The sequence below is a fragment of the Littorina saxatilis genome, linkage group LG17, assembly GCF_037325665.1.
Source record: "Littorina saxatilis isolate snail1 linkage group LG17, US_GU_Lsax_2.0, whole genome shotgun sequence".
NCBI classification, from domain to species: Eukaryota; Metazoa; Mollusca; class Gastropoda; order Littorinimorpha; family Littorinidae; genus Littorina; species Littorina saxatilis.
In genome coordinates, this window is record NC_090261.1 from 19394086 (window position 1) to 19418130 (window position 24045).

General features: G+C 44.8%; 1 protein-coding gene across 1 annotated transcript in view; it reads left to right on the plus strand.

Annotated features, from left to right (window-relative positions):
* LOC138952783 (pyruvate carboxylase, mitochondrial-like) overlaps nucleotides 1-2037 on the plus strand; it is a 479047-nt gene extending 477010 nt beyond the window's left edge. Inside the window, exon 22 of the mRNA XM_070324522.1 lies at nucleotides 1975-2037. Coding sequence (XP_070180623.1) covers nucleotides 1975-2010 — 36 coding nt within the window. The 3' untranslated portion in view covers nucleotides 2011-2037. The remainder of the gene's footprint in view (nucleotides 1-1974) is intronic.
* The last annotated feature ends 22008 nt before the right edge of the window (nucleotides 2038-24045 follow it).

Here is a 24045-nt window from a genome sequence, read left to right on the forward strand (position 1 = left end):
CGAAAAGTGAGGGATTTATGAGTTCGTTTGCATAATTTCAATCGCTAGTAGGTTTTCCCTTAGTCTCCCATTCTTGTGTTTGCATGTTATTGGCATTTCATTGTGTAAATTGAAAGTTTGTGAGTAACAATAGTAAAATCTGTCGAACGTTGGCGACGCTGACAGACGGAAATATCGAACGTTGCCTTCAATGACAGAAGGGCTTGGCGATCGTACTTTCGATTCGTAGGAACACAATATAAAGACAGCAATGTGCGCTCGTTACCACAACAGTCATGAACCGGTGTAACACGAAATTTTTACTCCACGAAAATTGACTCCGGAGTAAACTTCCAGTAAAAATCTCGTACGAAAAAAGAACTCCACAAGGAATTAAATTTTTACTCCCCAAATATTTACTCCCAGTAAACATCTCGTACGAGATAGTTGGTTATCTTGAACTTTAGCGTGTTAAATTCATAGCTCATAATTCAGAGGCATTTAAGTCTCCAAATTTGAAGAACCTGCACTTGTATTCATAACAAGTCATTTTAGATCCTTTTGAAGTTACCTTGGTGAAGTTATATTTCGCGCGATATCCCATTTACGTGCAATCCCGTTTTGCCGCCGTCCCATTTTGGCGACATTTCAGAAGCCAAGCGTCATTTTACTACCGCATCCCATTTTGGCGCAATCCCGTTTCGCCGCTATCCATTTTACCCCATCCCATTTTCGCGACATTTCACAAGCCAAGCGTAATTTTACTACCGCATCCCATTTGTAAATATTTGGGGAGTAAAAATTTCGTGGAGGGAGTTAAAATTTCGTGGAGGGAGTAATTTGTTCGTTCCTTGTAGAGTTATTTTTTCTTAGGTGATTTTTACTGGGAGTTTTACTCTGGAGTCAATGTTTCGTGGAGTAAAAATTTCGCCAGACTAGACATATTTGTTAAACCTTACGATTTAGAGCAATGATCTCAGTTGGTCGAAATTAGATATTCTTACCCTAACTTGTTTTGGATTGACAGATATTATGTAATTCTTGAATGATTTTTGACTCACATGCGAAGCAAAAGTGAGTCTATGTACTCACCCGAGTCGTCCGTCCGTCCGTCCGGACGTCCGGACGTCCGTCCGTCCGGAAAACTTTAACGTTGGATATTTCTTGGACACTATTCAGTCTATCAGTACCAAATTTGGCAAGATGGTGTATGATGACAAGGCCCCAAAAAAATACATAGCATCTTGACCTTGCTTCAAGGTCAAGGTCGCAGGGGCCATAAATGTTGCCTAAAAAACAGCTATTTTTCACATTTTTCCCATTTTCTCTGAAGTTTTTGAGATTCAATACCTCACCTATATATGATATATAGGGCAAAGTAAGCCCCATCTTTTGATACCAGTTTGGTTTACCTTGCTTCAAGGTCAAGGTCACAGGAGCTCTTCAAAGTTGGATTGTATACATATTTTGAAGTGACCTTGACCCTGAACTATGGAAGATAACTGTTTCAAACTTAAACATTATGTGGGGCACATGTTATGCTTTCATCATGAGACACATTTGGTCACATATGATCAAGGTCAAGGTCACTTTGACCCTTATGAAATGTGACCAAAATAAGGTAGTGAACCACTAAAAGTGACCATATCTCATGGTAGAAAGAGCCAATAAGCACCATTGTACTTCCTATGTCTTGAATTAACAGCTTTGTGTTGCATGACCTTGGATGACCTTGACCTTGGGTCAAGGTCACATGTATTTTGGTAGGAAAAATGTGTAAAGCATGTGAGTCGTATGGGCTTTGCCCTTCTTGTTTTACCTTTCTTTTTGTATTTAAAGCAAGTTTAATGAGTCAATTTTCATTTTCTTTTTTAAAGATATCGTGTGCGACAGTGTTGTTTTTGTTTTTGTTGTTGGTTTTTTGGATACTTTCTTGACAAGCTAGCTGGGTATAAAATATTAGTTTAAGAAAGACATTTTTGAAAAATGTTACAGGCACCATGTCTTCGAAGCACTATCGCGAAAGACTGAAGGAAAATGATCCTGAAAAATACCAAGTGTCGCGTGCATGCACGTTTGCATGTTTAGTTTTTCACACAAAAACTTTGGCCACACCACACAGCACTCACAGAACACCGATGTAAATAAATGAAAGTATTTAATAGTTCCCAGTTGGGTGAAATATGGGGGTGACGATGGATGGAACAATGGAAGGGTTAACACGAATACATGAAGATGAACATAATGAACATGAGAAAGTACACAACAGTCAAAATAATGTCAACAAACGACATACGAGACAATCAGGATAGTCAAATACAAAGAACGTACGTCATAAAGGCCCTCCTCATTCCATAAATGATATCTATCGTTGTAAGAAAGTACTTATCTACACGTTCGACGAATTCAGGGGGGGGGGGGGGGGGGTGCGCCCTCGGGTCGACACCTGCGTCTCTGTCGCGGGGGTGAGAGAATCAGCCCAGTTAAGAGCTGTCACACGGCACACACTCTGCAGCGACGGCGCCGGTTCGATGTTGCTGCCCAACAGCAGCGTGGTTGCGCCGCTGTGACGTTACAAGATAGCTGCTCAAAACAGCGTAATGAAGCCTCGGAGAAGATCCAGAGGGGCTGCTCACACAGCAGCGTGGGGGTGACGATGCGAGAGTCCAAACTGGCTACTCAAGCAGCAGCGTGGTGGTGCCTCCTCCATGCTGTGAAGCTAGGGTTCGCACCTTCCCGTCCGGTCTGTCTTCGACAGTAAACACTGAAAGCCTAGAAGGCCAAAGTCAATAATCTCCCCAAAAATATAAGACACGTGACTTCCTCCTCCAATAGACATCATTATTAGGGATGAGGAGGAAGCACAATGACTAGACTTTGGTTTCCTTCTACCATATAATTTACCATTATAATGATTTCCTTTTAAACACTATGATGAACACTATTTACAACAACACAAAGACGAGACAAAACAGTACAACTGGTAACTAATGTAGGTTCCCTGTCCCCTGCCACCGGCCGCTAATTCACCTTCAGCAAAAACTGACAAAAGACTATCCAATTAGACCAAGAAATATGACTTACCTCACACAGGCTAATGAAAATCATCGCGTACACTTTACGCAACCGACTTTAACAAAGTCCACAGTAGACGTACATTACTACTGAAAATAACTTCGAACTCAAACGACAATTCACACACGAATTTCGAAGCCGTTCGACAAACATCTGGTCTCGGCCGAGACAGAAAAAAGAATGCTTATGAATTTTACAGTCAGCAACCAGGTAACCGGTGAACTCTACAAATAGCGCGCAGCCTACCGTGAACGTCCCGTGCAATGCGTGCAAAGCGTGCAAGGCGCGAATCACTGAGCTAAGCCCAGCTACAGGTCTTCCCACCTTGACACAGGTACCTGTCAGTAACGCCCGACCAAGGAACCTTATAACTACATACAACTGTCCGCGACACCAAGAGATGCTCGAGAAAGCCAGAGTGAGAAGCAAACGCAACAGAGAGGCCAGAGGAACTAGCCATCAGGAACAAGGGTTGACCATAACGGGTCAAAACGCCGCCATGTGGTGAAACGGGGGTGGGACATGGATACAGTCAAACAGTTGACCCGTGTCCGTCCCGGGCCGGATTCCAAACCGGCCGCGACCTTAAGTCACGCAAAACTGTTTCAAACCATATTCAGAGAGAGAGAGAGAGAGTGAGAGTAGTCACCGACAGAGAGGGGAAGCTAAGAGAACAGAGACAAGAAATAAGATGAAATTGTTTTTATATCGATTTCAGAAATTTAATTTTAATCATAATTTATATATTTTTTTAAATTTAAGAGCTTGTTTTTAATCCGAATATAACATATTTATATGTTTTTGGCCCTGAATCTCTACTATCTTCTAAAACGTTCCTAAGGATGGGGGATAACTCAAATCAAAGTTATTTTTCAGCAAACTGAGTATGTTGTCGAAGTGAGAAACAAAATGCTAGTAATAACATAAGACCAAAACATTATCCCCGAGTACGCTAGTACTTGGGCTCAACAGACTTTAATTGTGTGTCTGTGTGTGTGTGTGTGTGTGTCTGTCTGTCTGTCTGTCTCGACTTAACAGCTTTTTGCTGGAAACTACTGGGCGCAGTTCGTTCAAAAGGTTTGTTCCCTGGGACCTAAATGCGAAATAAACCACAAAAACGACTTGGCGGTGGGAGGAATTCACACGGAGCAACAGGCAGCCTGATAGAACAGCCAGCCAGCGGATACTGTCGTCACAAAAACACACGTCATGACAAAGTTCCACGCAAAGCGAAAGAGACTTTGACGTCATTTACTTTTGTTCGGAATTTTCCGTCTGTTCCTAGCTTGTCAGTGAAGACCTGACGTGAGTAAGCTTACCCAAAACGTCTTTGTTCTCTATTCACATTGCAGCTGTGAAATAATCAGTCTTGTGTCTCGGTCGTGTAGGTACAGAGTTTGCTTCTGCAATCATTGTGTTCGTGTTGATGACGGCTTCATAAGACAAATCAGCGAATCTATCGTGAGGAAGACGTTTATGTACAAATCACCGAACCCAACCCATTTTTTGTGTGCTTTTTTCTGAAGAATAAACTGCATGTGGTTAATTTCATCCGTTTAATGCTTGTCGAAGCGAGCCATAAGGCTTTAGAATAAAAGATTTCACGCATTGCTTGGCCATCTGATCACAGATGAGGTCGCAGTTTGTAGGTTGAATCTATGAATCAGCCAGAGATAGATCTGCATTTCTGGTCAGAAACCAACATTCACACCACAGGCATTCCAAACATTTATATTGTTAAGTTATGAAGAGGGTCGGCAGTACAGTGAAGTCCGGCTGTAGTGATAGACCCATATAGTGATAGTCCGGCTGTAGTAATAGAATTTCTGGGTCCCGGTCCCAGTTGTTCATGTTCTTTGTTAACTTAGTCCGGTTGATATTTTTCAGTCCGGATATAGTGATAGTCCGCTTGTAGTGATACTATTTTCAAGTCCCGGGGAAGCTAAAGTCCGGCTGTAGTGATAATGTTCGAGAGTAATCTCCCTTTACCAAAATGGCGAGCAAAAGCCAGCCACGCACTGTGCTTACCCTGAAGCGGAAAATTGATCTGACAATTTTTCATTTAATAATAATAATAATAATGCAAACTTTTATAGCGCTATTCTAGAAAAATGTCTACTCTTAGCGCTTTACAATACATACATCGACCAAGCATACTATACACGCACAGGCAAAGAAACCGACCAAACATAACCAACAAACTATACATGCACAGGCAAAGAAAGCGACCAAACATACAATACACGCACAGGCAAGATAACGACCAAACATAAACAAACATACTATGACCAAACATAACCAACATACTATACGCGCGCAGGCAAAGAGAACAATCAGCACATGTAATAATTACTGACAACTAATAATGCAGGCATACAATGACAGTCCAATACACAGCCTAAGCACAAGAACCACAGTAGGCTTCTATATAAAAACGTGTCAACGGTACTATTTACACACACACAAACAGTGCTGACACAAAGCGCAGAAAATATATATACACGTTATTTTAGGCGCTAGGTAGGGGGTGAGGTGGGGCGGGATGGGGTGGGTGGGGAGATGCTGGGGGGGAAATCACTTGCGCTGAAAGAGGTGTGTTTTGAGATTTGTCTTGAATGTAGTGAGAGAATCTGTGTGTCTGAGAGGCAGAGGTAATCTATTCCAGGTCACAGGGGCTTGATAGGCGAAGGACCTCTCGCCACATGTTTTTGTTTGCACTGTGGGGCGTCGGAAGAGTCGAGTGTCGGCGGCGGAGCGAAGCTGACGAGAGGGGGTGTAGAGATTGAGGAGTTCTGACAAGTATTCTGGGGCAGAACCAGAAACGACGGCAAAAGAAAGAGAGGAGAGTTTGTATTCGATCCTTTTAGTGATTGGCAGCCAGTGTAGAGAGTGAAGAAGGGGTTTGGCGTGTTCATACTTGGAATATTTGAAGACCAGGCGGGCAGCGTTATTTTGGATCCTTTGAAGTCTATCTAAAAGGTACTTAGGGAGACCAGAAGAGAATTGCAATAATCTATCTTTGAGAGGACTAAAGAACACACTAACGTTTTGGTTGCATCAGCGGTGAGGTAGTGACGGACTGAACTAATCTTGCGCAGCTCTAGATAGGCGGACTTGCAGATGTTAGAGATGTGTTTTTGGAAAGAGAGAGTTGGATCGAGAGTGACGCCAAGGCTGCGGACAGACGGAGAGAAAGAGATAGGTAGTTCGTTGACAGTGAGAGAGGCAGGAAGAGAAGGGTGATTGAGAAATTTCTTGGGACAGGCCAGCATAACTTCGGTTTTGTCACTATTTAACTGGAGTTTGTTTAAAGACATCCAATCACTGAGGTCCGCAATGCAATCCTGTGTCCGAGATACCAGATCGTCAACTTCAGCAAGGGGGGCAGACTGATGAAGCTGTGTATCATCAGCGAAACTCTCGTGCGACAACGCATGGCGACTGATAACATCGGACACAGGGGAGGCATATAGAACGAAAAGTATGGGGCCAAGCACGGACCCTTGCGGGACACCGTATTGGAGAGCTGAAGGTTGAGATTTGATGCCGTTGACACAAACGGTCTGCGTCCGGTTGGTAAGGTACGAACGAACCCAGGACAGGGCCAGATCATGAACACCAAAGGAGTGCTGGAGCCTGTGGAGCAGAATTTCGTGGTCTATCGTATCGAATGCGCTAGACAAGTCCAGTAGTGTTAGAATGGAGACCTGATTTTCGTCAAAGCTAAGAAGGATGTCGTTTACAATCTTCAGAAGTGCTGTCTCAGTACTATGGTTTTTCCTGTATGCAGACTGATGGGTGTTGAGAAGGTGGTTTTGCTCTAGGTGAGTGAGAAGTTGTGAAAGGACAATTTTTTCAGTGATTTTTGAAAGGAATGACAAGTTCGAAACGGGCCTAAAGTTTTTCAAGGAATTCTTGTCAAGTGAAGGTTTTTTGATGAGGGGCCTAACTATTGCAGGTTTGAATTCATCTGGGAATGAGCCGGAAGTCAGAGAGTCGTTGATGACGTGAGTGAGGTATGGAAGAAGGTCATCAATACAATCACACAGCAGAGAGGACGGAATGGGGTCAAGCTCGCACGTTTTCGGACTAGCGCCTAAACACACCTTTTTTACAAACTCGCTGGTGACAGGCTCAAAACGCTGCAGGGCTGGACCACAATACATCCTATCGGCAACCGGTGAAGGCGGGACAACAGCAGAATCAAGCTTCTCGCGAATAAGCGCGATCTTCGCAGTGAAAAAGTCAGCGAACTTCTGGGGAAGCTCATGTACAGAGAACATAGTGGGAAGAGGGGAACAAGTCACCTTGCCTAAGATGTCATTGGTGACACTAAACAGCTGTTTGACTGAGGTGCATGCGAGTATTTTGGATGAGAAGAATGCAGACTTAGCATGGTCGACGATGGCGATGACCCCGTTTCTGGCCGCCTGAAATACTTGCCGGTGCACGGTTAGACCTGTGGCGCGCCACTGACGCTCCGCCCTCCTCCTCTCCCGCTTGGCGTCTTGTAGTTCAGGTCCCACACCGCTATACCACGGGGAGGGGGGACGATTAGAGACCAAACGACGGGTAGAAGGGGCGTGTGTGTCCAGAATGGCACGCAAAACACGAAAGAGCTGTTCGGCGGACGGCAGTGAGGGCAAGTCGGCAAGAAAGTCGGCCTTAAAGGCCTCGACGTCCATTGACGCCAGTCTACGAACTTCCCTGTACACTCTAGGGGAGGTTTTTTTTGCGAAGTCAAGAGTGCACGAGACACAATAGTGATCGGACGAAAGGGACGGTTCAACAGACGTCGACTTAACCAGACCATCTTCTTCCCTGAAAACAACCCAATCAACAATGTGACCACGTACATGGGTGGGCTCTGAAACAGACTGACACAGATCAAACATATTGAGAACGTCAAGCACTTTGGATGTGTAAAAGTGTGATGGAGTGTCAAAGTGATAATTAAAGTCACCAACAATAAGCAGCGAGCCTGGTAGGTTATTTGCATATTCAAGAAAGTCCGGTAACTGTTCCAGAAACTTAGCATCCGTAAACTTGTTCTTCTTGCTTGGCGGGGGTCTGTACACAGTGAGAATGTTAACGACTCTTTGCTGGAAGGAGAGAGTCAGCTGTGCAAGTTCAAAGGTTGAATGACTAAACGGAAAGTCAGATGTGAGTTTAATGTGAGGTCTCAGTTTGTCCGAAACTACGAAGGCGATACCGCCCCCGCGTGTAGCAGTCGACCGAGGGAAGGAGGAGGTGGTGTAGCCAGGGGGAGCGAGGTCACGACACTTGGCCTCGTCTCCAGCTTCGCGGAGCCACGTTTCCGTAACACACATAATGTCAACATCGTTACTGAGAATGTACTCATTGATAGCAGACCGCTTTTCTTTGCGGCCTACAGACTGGGCGTTGAATGACGTTACGCATAGATCAGCTGATGGCACAGTGTCGAAACAAGCGACGATAGGCACACGAATGATGTTATCAAAGTTGACACCTGACCTTTCCCCACAGGCTGACAAACCTCTGACAGACCCACGCACCACGGAGATCCCTCTTTGCTTACGACGGCCTGCTCGATGAGTGCGAATGTGGGGGAGGTGGTAACCAATACCAGCACCTCTGATGTCATCAGCAACAGACGGGTCAAGCGTAGCGGGTGGCAGAGACAGAAGCTGGTCGCGTGTGTAGGTTAAGCGTGAAGGTGGCAACAACAAAAGATCGTCAGGCGGGTGCCTGTGCCAGTGGGTGAATGGAGCGTGGCCTGAGGCGGTCACGGCGGGCTGCACGTGCAGAGAAGCGAGTTGATGGCCGAAAGGCGGCTGGTGAACAAGGCTACTTGCCAGGTGTGACAGGAAAAGAGTCCAAACGATGCGAAAGTCCAGTGGAAGCGTGGCACAGAAGATCGACCAAAACAACGACCAATCCATGATTGATGAGTAGACAGGACAAAGACAGACGAACAGGCACTCCAACACAGTCAATCAGCAATCAAAGACGGAGCTCGAACCCATACTGCCTGCTAGGCGTGGCCTCGTTCTTTAACCCTTATTTCTAAGTGGCCCTTTTTTCTCTCTCTCTCTCTCTCTCTCTCTAAAACACACACACACACACACACACACACACGCACGCACGCACGCACGCACACACACACACACACACCGGCTGTTGAACTGCCAGGACGGGGGTAGGTTAACACAGGACATTTGCAAGCCTGACAAAGACGACAGAAAAAACGTCACAAAACGAAATCAATAGTGGTTCCAAAATCACCTTGTTACTGCCTTGAGGCTAGTTTACCAAATGTGCCGCCGCATGTAGCAATAAAAGCTTTGAAGATATCACTTCAACTACAAGCGATTGGCCGGATGTAGTGATAAAACCTACAAAAATATCACTATAACCGGACGTCCGGATGTAGTGATAAAACCTACAAAAATATCACTATAACCGGACGTCCGGATGTAGTGATAAAACCTACAAAAATATCACTATAACCGGACGTCCGGATGTAGTGATAAAACCTGCAAAAATATCACTATAACCGGACGTCCTGGTGTAATGATAGTCCGGATGTAGTGATAAAACAATTTGGTCCCGAGGGCTATCACTACATCCGGACTTCACTGTGTATTTTTCATTGTGATCAAATAAAAGAGAAAGGCCAGTCACCACGCACATCCTCGGCTCGCATTTATATAGCAAAGGGAATGTCTGTAATTCACACAGAGCAATCACTTGGTCTTAAACGTGCACAAGACAAAAACTTTCATACTGGGGGAGCGAGCCAGTCTGAAGAGTACTCGGGTCCAGCGCGAGCGTTTTTTATTTGGCAAACGAGTCCGTACCACGGAACCACACACACCAATTTAAACAAACTCCACTGTTGCCGCCCAACGAAGCATCCAAATATTGGAGCATGTAAAATGAGCACAAAAGCATGGCGGCTGCCAAACCACAACACTGATCTAAAAATATAGATCAGTGAACCAAAAAAGGGAAAGGGAAGTAACCTGCGGGAATTCCCGCACACGTGAGTGGGATTTGTCCCCTGGTTTCGTCCCCTGGCTCGGTTTGTCCGTTAAAAGCTAATATCTTCCGTTTGACTAACGTTGGGAATGTAATTTTTTGCATACAAAAAACAAAGCCTATTCCTAACAATTTCACAAAATTTGAGCTTAATTGACCCAGAGATACAAGTCTTGCCCGACAAACACCGACCGACTGACCGCCCGCCCGCCTCAAACAAACAAACAGACAGACAGAGTGAATCCAGTAAGCCCCCCATTATTCTAATGGCGGCTTAAAAATAACTACCTGAGTGCTAAGCATGGGGAAGATCTGTTGACCTTTCTTCATGCCAGCGGAGACTTCAGTGTGGTCCCCACACTGGAACTAGCATTCCAGTGCGAAGTTGTTGCTGCAGTAGCAAACTCTAAAGACATGGGACTGTGGCACTTGATGGCAGCAGCCAATATTCTGGGAAGAGAAGTTCATTCCATCTTCCCCACCCCAAATCCGCACATGAACAAAGTATGCAAACCAGATGATCCAGCGACGTCCTTCCCAATTTATGTCCAATGGACGTCTACCCACAACAAACACTGGATGCCGCGTGGTCAGCGAACCATGTTGTGCCAGTCGTGAAAACCAGGTACTTTGTTTTTGGAATCAGAACATGATAAAGAATAAGATGAACGTAAATTTGAATCGTTTTATAAAAAAATATTTTGTTTTACAATTTTCAGATTTTTAATGACCAAAGTCATAAATTAATCTTTAAGCCACCAAGCTGAAATCCAATACCGAAGTCCGGCCTTCGTCGAAGATTGCTTGGCCAAACTTTCAATCAATTTGATTGAAAAATGAGGGTGTGACAGTGCCGCCTCAGCTTTTACAAAAAGCCGGATATGACGTCAAAGACATTTATCGAAAAAATGATAAAAACGTCCGGGGATATCATTCCCAGGAACTCTCATGTAAAATTTCATAAAGATTGGTCCAGTAGTTTAGTCTGAATCGCTCTACACGCACAGACACACACACACACACCCACACATACACCACACCCTCGTCTCGATTCCCCCCTCTACGTTAAAACATTTAGTCAAAAGTTGACTAAATGTAAATACTTTGAAAATGATCATTTTATTGAAAGAAAGAGGTTGACAATGACAAAATTACATTGCACAATGAGTCTTAGGTGCTAAGAACCCAAAGCAAGTTTTTGGACCAAAATTCTGTGCCATCTCTGGCCTTAGATTACACCAACAACCAACATTTCAAACAAAACATTGTGAGAGAGGTTTGCTTTTGTAGCTCAGTAAGTTTTGTGTTCTGGTGAACGAAAGTATGGTTACAATGCTCTGTGACGTTCGATATAATCAGAGACATACATGTCTCTGATATAATGGCTCTTTGGATTTTTGATGTCAAATTAAAAAAAAACATCGAAGTTATTATCTTTTGCTTTTACGTATGCATTATTGACATAATAAATGTTCTAAAAATATACATGCACAGCTAGGGCCTTGTCTGTGTTATACACTGAATAAAGACTGATTACCAAACAGTTACAAAACTGATAAATAAGAATCAAGTACCAGTTAAAAGGGGAAAGTTATGGGGTCCTACCACCTAAATCTGGGATAAAATAGGTTAGAAATGAATCCGGTTAAGAGTCTAAGACAGTAAACACACTTCTTCGACCGGTTTACAACAATAAAGTACAGTGAACAAAGACAACCAGGTATGATTAAGTCACTTATTAGACACTGATGGCTAGAGGTTACTCTGTTGATTCTCACCATTTTAAGTTAGGGATTACTTAGCACAAAGGGTAATATTTAAGCTGATGGGGTCTATGTCGACCAAAAGAGTGGGATTCCCTGTAGGTGGAGTTCCTGGAGGGGGATTCCCTGTATACAGGGAATACCACAGGATTTAGTTCCTGTAGCGTGTCGCTGATATCGCTGAAAGTCACGTGATGCTTGGCGACATCGGTAGAATTTGATGTTTTTCAATCTTTTTTGATATTTCTTAGAAATTCGAGTATGGTTTGCAAGTTTTATTGAAAAACTCCACCCTGTGGGATTCCCTGTATACAGGGAATCCCCCTCCAGGAACTCCACCTACAGAGAATCCCACTCTTTTTGTCGACATAGACCCCATCAGCAATATTTAAGGGTAAACCCAAGGACTACTACACACACAGGGAGTAGCAATAGACAGGGGAGGCAACTGGGTCGGGCAGGAGGTAAACACACACAAAGAGACTGGGTACGCCACATTAATGACAACTTTTATGAGCAAACTAATTAACTCTTTTCTAAGCTTCCGAGCTGAAATGTAATACCAAAGTCCGGACTTCGTCAAATATTGCTTGACTAAAATTTCAATCAATTTGGTTGAAAAATTAGGATGACATTGCCGCCTCAACTTTCACAAAAAGCCGGATATGACGCCGTCAAGACATCTATATAAAAAAAAAACACACACACACACACACACACAAACGTCTGAGGATAGGATATTATACCCAGGTAGTCTCATGTGAAGTTTCATGAAGATCGGTCGAGTAGTTTTCTCGGAATCGCTTTACACACACACACACACTGACACACACACATACAGACATGCATACATACACCACCACCCTCGTCTCGATTCCCCGTCTGTGTTAAAAGAGAAATCTAGCGGACTGACTTTATGATACAACATTTTGAATATGATAAGATGCCGAGAATCATATGAACGAGGGTTGGGTAATTGAAGGGGTATCTGAACGATCAATTACAATCACAGGACATTTTTTTTGTCAGTGGTATTAATCCCTGGTTTATGTTTGTTGTAATGATGTGTTTCTATTTTAATTATTGTAACGTGTCTTTCCGATGTGGCTGGAAATAGCGTTATTACATGACGTTTTCGTTGGATAAAATAAGATTAGTTTCTCAATTGGCATAAACATATTTCCTGAAGCATCTGAGCGGTTTTAGCAAAAAAAATGACGCAATGCAGAGCAGAGTCCAGAAAAGGTAAAACTGAAGATCGTGCTCTAAAAAATATGCATGTTGGGCGATATGTAAGCGCTGTTTCAAAGTGTCCACAACCTGCCATGTCCGAAAATAGATATAAGTACACCAGAAAACTCAAATTATGATACTCTGGTGAAATCATTCTATTGGGACGTAATCGTACGTGCGCGCGTGTACGTGTTTATATCTCTCTCTGTCTTTCTCTTTCTCTCTTCCACATGTTTTCAATGTCTAAGTGAACGTCAATACCTGCAAGTCAAAATATATGTTTTTTCTTCTCGCTTTTCTCTCTCTCCCAAGCAATGCACGTTCACTTTGACATCGACAAAAAACAACAACAAGCACGTATACCTACATTTGCCTGATATGACTGTTATACACATTGACTTAATGATAACAAAAGAATGAGAAATAAAAAAGTGTTTCAGCGAGAGAAAGACAGAGAGACATATACTCACAGGCAAAAGAAACGCTTTGCATTATGTCCCAAAAGTGTTCGATTGGGTTGAGATCCGGAGATCGAGCAGGATGAGGAAGGAGGTTGACGTTGTTGTGACGCAGGAAGACCTGGGTAGCACGTGCAGTATGGGAACGGGCATTGTCTTGCTGGAAAATGCAGTTCCGTTGCCTCTGGACAAATGAAACCACATAGGGACGCAGGACTTGATTGATGTAGCGCTCTGCATTGACACCATTCCCACGGCCTTGGCCGACGTTCTGAAAGACGACAGGCCCCACTCGCTGATAGCAACAATGGCGCCCCATATCATGACGCTGGCACCTCTCCATCGATCATGCTGTAGTATGTTACGGTTAGCAAACCGCTGTCCATGTCTTCGCCAGATCCGGACACGCCCATCGCCAGGGTCCAGGCAAAAGCGCTTCTCGTCCGAACAAAGAACCCTGCACCAGTCCCGATGGCGCCAGTGGGCATGCTGCTGGGCCCAGGCCAGACGATCCACGCGATGCTGAGCTGTCAAGACAGGACGTCGAGCAGGACGCCGATTTACCAGGTTCTGCCCACCAAGCCGTCGGCGTACAGTTCTGGCACTGACGGGTTGTCCATGCACCCCGATTGTGTTACGGGCTGTGTTGGCGGCAGTTTCGAATGGATCTCGCTGGTGTTGATGGACAAGATGGCGATCTTGACGGGCTGTTGTTACTCGGGGTCTGCCACATCTTGGTAGGTCGCAGGTACGGTTAGTGGCATGAAAACGTTGCTGCAGGCGATAAACCGTGGTGACATTTACTCCAAATGCCCTAGAAACTTGCTGAACTGATTGTCCGGCATCAAGTCTCCCGATCGCCTGTTGGCGCTGCTCTGGTGATAATCTCGGCATCGCGCCTTTGCAGAAATGAATGTTATAACAGTTTTGTGAGTACGGTACAGCTTGCTTGAATACTCTGAACTCGAAAAGCTGCTTTTCCACATTTTGCACGTGTCGAAAGTGGTCCCCATGACGGTTTGGGGAACCCCCGCGGGTTAGGGGGAGTCCCATATTGGTTGGGACGAGAAAGAATTTACCCGATGCTAACCAGCATGTCGTAAGAGGCGACCAACAGGTTCTGTTTCTCCTTTTACCCTTGTTAAGTGTTTCTTGTATAGAATATAGTCAATGTTTGTAAAGATTTTAGTCAAGCAGTATGTAAGAAATGTTACGTCCTTTGTACTGGAAACTTGCATTCTCCCAGTAAGGTCATATATTGTACTACGTTGCAAGCCCCTGGAGCAATTTTTTTGATTAGTGCTTTTGTGAACAAGAAACAATTAACAAGTGGCTCTATCCCATCTCCCCCCTTTCCCCTATCCCATCTCCCCCCTTCCCCCGTCGCGATATAACCTTGAATGGTTGAAAACGACGTTAAACACCAAATAAAGAAAGAAAGACGGTTTGGGGTCCCCGTAAAACAAGACCTTACGTGTGACCCAGATAACGGCAAACACGGTACTGACAAGAGAAGACCGCTAAAAAAAAACTCGTGCAGAACATGGTAGTATCATGCTTTTGTTTTTATTTCAAGTCCATAAAGGTTTAATTAACGCATCCTTTATTTGCGTTTCTTTTGCATCCGAGTTTACATACATACACACACACACACACACACACACACACACACATACACACGCGCGCACGTTAAAGTCGTAATTCAAATAATTCAAATAGAAACACATCATTACAGCAAACGTAAACCAGGGAATAATACCACTTACAAAAACAGGTCCTGTGGTTGTAACTGATTGGTCAGATACCCCAATAGACGATGTTTGAAAACCAGGGAATAATACCACTTACAAAAACAGGTCCTGTGATTGTAACTGATTGGTCAGATACCCCAATAGACGATGTTTGAAAACCAGGGAATAATACCACTTACAAAAACAGGTCCTGTGATTGTAACTGATTGGTCAGATACCCCAATAGACGATGTTTGAAAACCAGGGAATAATACCACTTACAAAAACAGGTCCTGTGATTGTAACTGATTGGTCAGATACCCCAATAGACGATGTTTGAAAACCAGGGAATAATACCACTTACACCGCGGTACCCACAGTATCTTACTGCCCTCGCGGCTGTCCTACCACCCAGGCCTCCATCACTGCTTTACATCTACTGACAAACTGGAGGCACTGGACCACTGAACCAGGCCACTTTTGTGGTTTGTATTGGGCTCAACCATGGTCCAGGGGGCTAGACAAGCTTAATAAGCTCCAAAATTTACAAAATATAACTACAAATAAAAATGTTCCCCATTGGGAACCACATCTTCACCATAACCAGCAGGTTCCCCAAACCGGTGACCCCAAAATTATATTCGTAAGGCTCTCTTCCAAACTCCACACCAACAGACAGGTGCCCCAGCTGCTGAGGTGTACACCATCAGCAGCCAGACACGCGTCGTCAGCAACAATGTGGGGGTGTTTAATAAACCACCCCCGTTCCCCTGCCACCAGGTGCCTGTCCCTGCTCGTGCCGCGCTTTCTGGCGCGTTCTGCCCCTGCTGGGTCTACTGAATAGCGCCAGGCGCGCCGCGGCAGCATGTCTGACCAGACGACCGGAGTGGTGGGGTACCTAGCCCCGATATATATGTGAGCCACAACTGGAGCTCCTGGGCCCATTCAATCGTGTTGAGCCTACCTATGTCGTTGGCTCCTACATGCAGGACCAGGTAGGCTGGGGGGGGGGGGGGGGGGGTCCTTCAATTGCACACTCCAACAGCGTGCGCAGGCCGGAGAATTGTAGGCCCGACTGGCCGGCGAAGCGCACCGGCAGGGGAAGTCGCAGCGTGCGTCCCCACTTCACCAGGTCCCGCTCCAGTCTACGCACAATGCTGGACCCCAGGATTAAGACCTCTGTAATATATAAACCCACCATTAGTGTCAAGAAAATGATTAAAATGAGTAAGCTAAGGCTATACAACATTTACAAGCTTTAAATCTCCTACCGGTTGAGGCGCACGCCATCAACCGCTGCAGTCTGTACACTTGCATCCGGGGATATAGCTCAGTTGGTAGCGCGCTGGATTTGTATTCAGTTGGCCGCTGTCAGCGTGAGTTCGATCCCAGGTTCGGCGGAAATTTATTTCACAGAGTCAACTTTGTGTGCAGACTCTCTTCGGTGTCCGAACCTCCCCCCGTGTACACTACATTGGGTGTGCACGTTAAAGATCCCACGATTGACAAAAGGGTCTTTCCTGGCAAAATTGCTTAGGCACAGTTAATAATTGTCTACCTATACCCGTGTGACTTGGAATAATAGGCTGTGAAAGGTAAATATGCGCCGAAATGGCTGCAATCTACTGGCCGTATAAAATTTCATCTCACACGGCATCACTGCAGAGCGCCTAGAACTGTACCCACGGAATATGCGCGATATAAGACTCATTGATTGATTGATTGATTGAAAAAGAAAATTTTAATCAAATGAAACATGATTTAACTCCACCCCAGCTGTTGAGGTGCACACCATCATCAGCGGGACCAACACACGTACCCCCACTCCCTTACGAACTAGGATATCACGTATGATTTAACAACTGCAGATCTCCAGCGGCCTAGCCTCGTAGTTGCAGCCCCAATCCCAAAGGAATGGGACGTGAATTTATCCGCTGACCAACCCAGGGTATTTGCACCTTTTTTCAGGACAGCCTGAAACTGGTAACTGGACAGGGGCTTACCATTAAAATGTATGAACAGTGCGCCTGTGACTGCGGGACGGACTAACAAGTAAGCCCGCAGATTGGCCACTGGGCAAACCTCGGGGGGGCTCAGTACTTACTTGATTTTTACGACGCCACCTCAGGCAACTGGAATTAAAGTGGTTAACACAACCAGGCTGTCGGTGCTCAGGCAACTGGAATTAAAGTGTTTAACACAACGAGGCTGTTGGTGCTCAGGCAACTGGAATTAAAGTGGTTAACACAACCCGGCTGTCGGTGCTCAGGCAACTGAAATTAAAGTGTTTAACACAACGAGGCTGTTGGTGCTCAGGCAACTGAAATTAAAGTGTTTAACACAACGAGGCTGTTGGTGCTCAGGCAACTGGAATTAAAGTGGTTAACACAACCAAGCTGTTGGTGCTCAGGCAACTGGAATTAAACTGGTTAACCTAACCCGGCTGTTGGTGATCAGGCAACTGAAATAAAAGTGGTTAAAACTGATTTTCATGCAGAAAAACGTGTGGCTGAGTTTCAAGCACATAAAAATTGTGGCTGTGTTTCAAGCGCACATAAACTGGCTGTGTATCAAGCGCAGCAAACTGGTGGCTGTGTTTCAAGCGCCCACCAAAAACGATTGGCGCTGTGGCTGCTGGTGCTCAGGCAACTGGAATTAAACTGGTTAACACAACCAAGTTGTTGGTGCTCAGGCAACTGGAATTAAACTGGTTAACCCAACCCGGCTGTTGGTGCTCAGGCAACTGAAATAAAAGTGACCAGTCAAAACTGATTTTCATGCAGAAAAACGTGTGGCTGTGTTTCAAGCACATAAAAATTGTGGCTGTGTTTCAAGCGCACCTAAACTGGCTGTGTTTCAAGCGCAGCAAACTGGCGGCTGTGTTTCAAGCGCACACAAAACAAAACGATTGGAGCTGTGGCTGCTGGTGCCCAGGCAACTGGAATTAAAGTGGTTAACACCATGAGGCTGTTGGTGCTCAGGCAACTGAAATAAACGTGGTTAACTGAGTTTCCTGCAGAAAAACGTGTGGCTGTGTTTCAAACGCACTCAAAATGGCTGTGTTTCAAGCACCTACAAATTGTGGCTGTGTTTCAAGCGCACATAAGCTGGCTGTGTTTCAAGCCAGAAAAGTTGTGGCTGTGTCTCAAGCGCATGCAAAATGGCTGTGTTTCAAGCCCACGTAAAAATTGTGGCTGTGTTTCAAGCGCACGTAACTGGCTGTTTCAAGCGCAGAAAAGTTGTGGCTGTGTCTCAAGCGCACGCAAAATGGCTGTTTCAAGCACATAACAATTGTGGCTGTGTTTCAAGCACGTACAAATTGTGGCTGTGTTTCAAGCTCACATAAACTGGCTGAGTTTCACGCAGCAAACTGGTGGCTGTGTTTCAAGCGCACCAAAACACGATTGTTGAAGCAAATGCGTTTAAATCAATAGGCCACTGTGGCTGTGTTTCACGCGCACAACAACAACAAACGAGTGTAACTGCAAGTGTGTTTTGAGCCATAGAAAAACCCCTTGGCTGTGGTTCAAGCGCAGAAAACGTGTGGCTGTGTATCCAGCGCACCCACAAACATTTAGAGAAAAACATCATAATTATGCATGTCCCCCAACGTATATTTCGATTGGATTGCACACTGTCATAAACAGCAGTTATTCATTCTACTTTCTGGTGCAAAGGCGGTAAGGCTTGCGTCATTTATTCTGCTTGCTGTACTTAGCATGCTTGTTGCATCTAATACAGAACTGTATCATGTCTGTAGTAAAAGTGTGTATGACTATGATGACAAACTTCTGTGCGAACACTTTCACAACACACCAGCACGTCAATCAGTTACTACTGATAAATAATTCTTACCAAATTCAAATGGGATTACAATTGCATTGAGTGGTATCTGCAGAAATCGATCTAGTCATGTGTCAAATTTCAAGAGAAAATTGCAACAAACGGCTCAGCTATCATTAAATAAAGTTGTAAGTAAGAGTATTACAGCTGCGGTCAGACAGGCCAGTTTGTTGCTGGCACTGACCCTCCGCTGACTGGCTGGCTCGCTGTATGCAGCTGGCTGGGCTATTTATAGATGGCTGCTCTAGATAACCGAATTCCCAGTGCTGGGAAGGTGTGCCTGCCAAACCTTGGCTGTGTTTCAAGCGCAGAGTATGCGTGTCCACCCATAATTATAGATCATCAGATTGCACCTGTGTCATGCATGAACCTGACTCAAGTCGGATAACGCTGCTCGCAAAGACAAACAAATGTGGCTGTGTTTCAAGTCGAGCCAGAGCAAAGACAACATGAGTATACGTGTCCACCCATATAATTCATCAGATTGCACCTGTGTCATGCATGAACCTGACTCATGTCGGATAACGTTGCGACCGCAGGCACCCGTGACCGCTGGCTTCCGACGCCGCGAAGCGTCCACCCCCCCCCTGCAACGTAACCAAAATATCAAGTGTAGCGTGGCCCTGGCTAAAAATAGCCGTTACGCGTGTACGACCCCCAAAGTCAGGGCCTTTCCGTGTAACCTATCGGAAAGTAGGTCGCTGGTTCTCGGACCGTCAGAGCTACTGGTCACTGCAAACACAGCACTGGCGACTGTCTGCCTCCAGCCAACTACGTCTTGTACATGTTTGTTGTATGGTACTCTTGCTCGCTGCACGCAGGGCCGAAAATAGGTCAACCACGTTCTCTAGCCGCGTTGCCGATTCGCGCTTTGTTTACTATGGGCCGCAAAATAGGTCACCCACGCTCTCGTCGGCCCCCATTCAAAAAACTAAACAAACTTACTGGGCCAAATAAAGGTGAGTAGCGAACCTGCATAGCCTATGCTTAGAAATAATTCACAAGATTTTCAAAACATGATGAATAGAACCAAGTTGACCAAATGTCAAGTCGGCAAGGCAGGATGCGAACATTTTAGATCAAACAATCGCCAACTAAACTTCAGGCTTCCCCAGGCCTCGTAAACTTCTTCTTCTGCGTTCGTGGGCTGAAACTCCCACGTACACTCGTGGGTTTTTTGCACGAGTGGAATTTTACGTGTATGACCGTTTTTTACCCCGCCATTTAGGCAGGGGCCATACGCCGTTTTCGGAGGAAGCATGCTGGGTGTTTTCGTGTTTCTATAACCCACCGAACTCTGACATGGATTACAGGATCTTTTTCGTGCGCACTTGGTCTTGTGCTTGCGTGTACACACGGGGGTGTTCGGACACCGAGCAGAGTCTGCACACTCTCGCCGAACGTGGGGACTGACGAACTCACGCTGACAGCGGCCAACTGGATACAAATCCAGCGCGCTACCGACTGAGCTACATCCCCGCCCTGCCTCGTAAACAATTGCTCAGAGTCTAATTACCACATATTCAAAATTAGACTGAACAATGCAAAACCCAAACCGTTCAGAAGAAAGGACTTGTTTCTTGAAAACGCTGAGGATACTTAATTGGAAAGTGACTTGCTGCTATAGCGATGATAGCCTGGCGTCTGATACGGGTCTTAAGATGCCAGACTCAACCAAATAAGAATCGGACTGGATGAGGCACAACAATTAGTCTTGGAGTGACCGTTGTTACTTGAACATCCGGGCTACTTAGACACACTGGCGAGAGGCTAAACCAAATAAAGATTGACCCATAGGCCCTATATGGAGCACTAATCGTCTGCTCGAGAATCGCCTCCACTCTACTCGAGACAACTGTGTCTGCCTTGAAGTTCATAACAGCATTTAAGCAGAAGCTCAGAAATGTTTTTACTAACCGAAAAAAACGTGCTCGAGTCATTCGGCGAAGGTGGCGAGCTTTCAAACCATCACGACTGAATAACGGTGCAGTGGTTACGGATTCGGAAATTCGATCCGGCGCTCCGGGTTCAAGTGCCGCTGGGAGCAAAAATTTTTTTTATATTGATCTTTTTCTTTATAGGCCTCAATTGCATTCGCTGCAACAACCGATTTTTGTCTCTGTGTTCTTTTTTTTTTTAATTGCGTAAAGAAACTGTCCTATGCTTTCACAAAAAATCCAATCTTGACTTTAATATAAAAAGCAGGAAAAAAGAACAGAAAAAAAGATCAATAAAGAAGGATGCTCCCCGATAAAAAAAATAAATAAATAAAAACAAGTCGCGTAAGGCGAAAATACAATATTTAGTCAAGTAGCTGCCATTTTTCAGCAAGACCGTATACTCGTAGCATCGTCAGTCCAGCGCTCACGGCAAAGGCAGTGAAATTGACAAGAAGAGCGGGGTAGTAGTTGCGCTAAGAAGGATAGCACGCTTTTCTGTACCTCTCTTTGTTTTAACTTTCTGAGCGTGTTTTTAATCCAAACATATCATATCTATATGTTTTTGGAATCAGGAACCGACAAGGAATAAGATCAAAGTGTTTTTAAATTGATTTCGAAAATTTAATTTTGATAATAATTTTTATATATTTAATTTTCAGAGCTTGTTTTTAATCCGAATATAACATATTTATATGTTTTTGGAATCAGCAAATGATGGAGAATAAGATAAACGTAAATTTGGATCGTTTTATAAATTTTTATTTTTTTTTACAATTTTCAGATTTTTAATGACCAAAGTCATTAATTAATTTTTAAGCCACCAAGCTGAAATGCAATACCGAACCCCGGGCTTCGTCGAAGATTACTTGACCAAAATTTGAACCAATTTGGTTGAAAAATGAGGGCGTGACAGTGCCGCCTCAACTTTCACGAAAAACCGGATATGACGTCATCAAAGACATTTATCAAAAAAATGAAAAAAACGTTCGGGGATTTCATACCCAGGAACTCTCATGTCAAATTTCATAAAGATCGGTCCAGTAGTTTAGTCTGAATCGCTCTACACACACACACACACACACACACACACACACACACACACACACACACACACACACACACACACACACACACACGCACATACACCACGACCCTCGTTTCGATTCCCCCTCGATGTTAAAATATTTAGTCAAAACTTGACTAAATATAAAAAAAAGAGGCAAAAAAGAAAGGGTTGAAGCTGCCTGCATGCAACTGAGATAAAAAAAAACCAAGAGGCGAAGCCTTCAAGGCTCCCGTAACAGGGCCGGACCAAGTTCGTTTGAGGGGGGGGGGTTCCAACTGAAGGCAGGGGTCCAAAGTCCACATTTTTTTTTCTCTGAGAGGTACATTGGATGGCCAGGGGGGGGGGGGGGGGGGGGGGGGGGTCCGGAACCCCAGGAACCCCCCCCCCCCCCAGATCCGGCCCTGCGTAAGAAATCAACAAACAGTAACACAAACTCATCCGTCACTCACACACACACACACACACTCACACACACGCACACACAGTTAAAACTAACGCATCATATCAACTCCATGTATAATTTTCAAAAGAAGGCAAACAGATAAAATGACTGTGTATTTGTTGTTGGTGCAGTTGTTCTTGAATGAGATCTTGTGCAAGCACACACACACACACACACACACACAGGCACTGTGTTCATTTGCAAATCTACCATCAGCTTATCTGTCTTTTGCACTGCAGACACTAAGCAATAGGTACCTGCCATGTGGCCACTTTTTCCACTGCTGTCCTCAGTCCCATACTTTTCATCAAGACTTGTCACCATGCCGAGTGGATCTAAATTCGGAAGTCTTCATGTGGCTGAGGCATATCTGACATAGCGTCGATCTTGTACAGGGCCGGACTACCGGGGGGGTTATGGGGGTTGCGCAACCCCCCCCCCTAGCCTAAACATGTACCTTACTTATTTAATTTTTTTTTATTATTGCTTATTTTATGCCGTTTCATGCAAGGAGCGACCATTTTCCTATCTCAGAATATGACCTACCCATCAGCTTCAGGGGGCTTTGCCCCCTGACCCCCACAACGAGGGGGGGGGGGGGGGTTCTAGGGTTTCCGGACCCCCCCCCCCAGCCAAAAAATAAAAATATTGAATGAGGTATGCATTTCTTTATTTTACATCGAGTTTCAATTTTTGGGGTATTAATCAGTGACAAAATCTGCTGCCTGAAACTGGTAATGATCATCCTCAGAATGCACCAGATTGCACCATTTTGCATCCTTTTTTTCAAAATTTTTCGGGGGGGCATGCCCCCGGACCCCCCTAGCAAGCTAGGCGCTTCGCGCCGTCACACCCATATCTTCACAATATACTTTTGAAAAAAAACACCCATAAAATGAACTGATCCGCCCCTGCCGCCAGGGGGGACATCCCCCTGGGCCACCACTGGCAACCCCCCCCCCCCCCCCCCTCCTCTTCGCCTAGTCCGGCCCTGTTGTAGGTTAACCTCCTTTCTGAAACAAATGGCAAAATGCGATTAGTTATGATGACTACAACCTACACAAATATAAACAGTGTTTTGAAACAGAATAGTCAGGTTATACAAGCCACTGGTTTGCAGCATGGTAACCCTACAATATGCAAAACATGTCAACTGACTGCAGCAGCCTGGTTCTTAAAATAATTCTGACGGTCAACACACTATTCACATTCCATTTTAAAGAGCAACGGAGGTACTCTCTGAGGGTCTTGTTTAAATGATAACGATCAACTCAGGAGGGAAAAAACAAGAGAGGAAAAAAGAAACCACATCAACCGCAGAAAAATACAGAATCACTGTGACACATGTACCATTAGGCCTATTTACAAACAAATGCCACCGCAAGCTTTCTTTGGACGACTGTCGTTGTCTCAAAACTCACATTCTACCTTCTGTCCGAAAGAATCTAATCTTACGTTGTACTGCCTTGAAAGAAAATGCCAACAAAGACAAG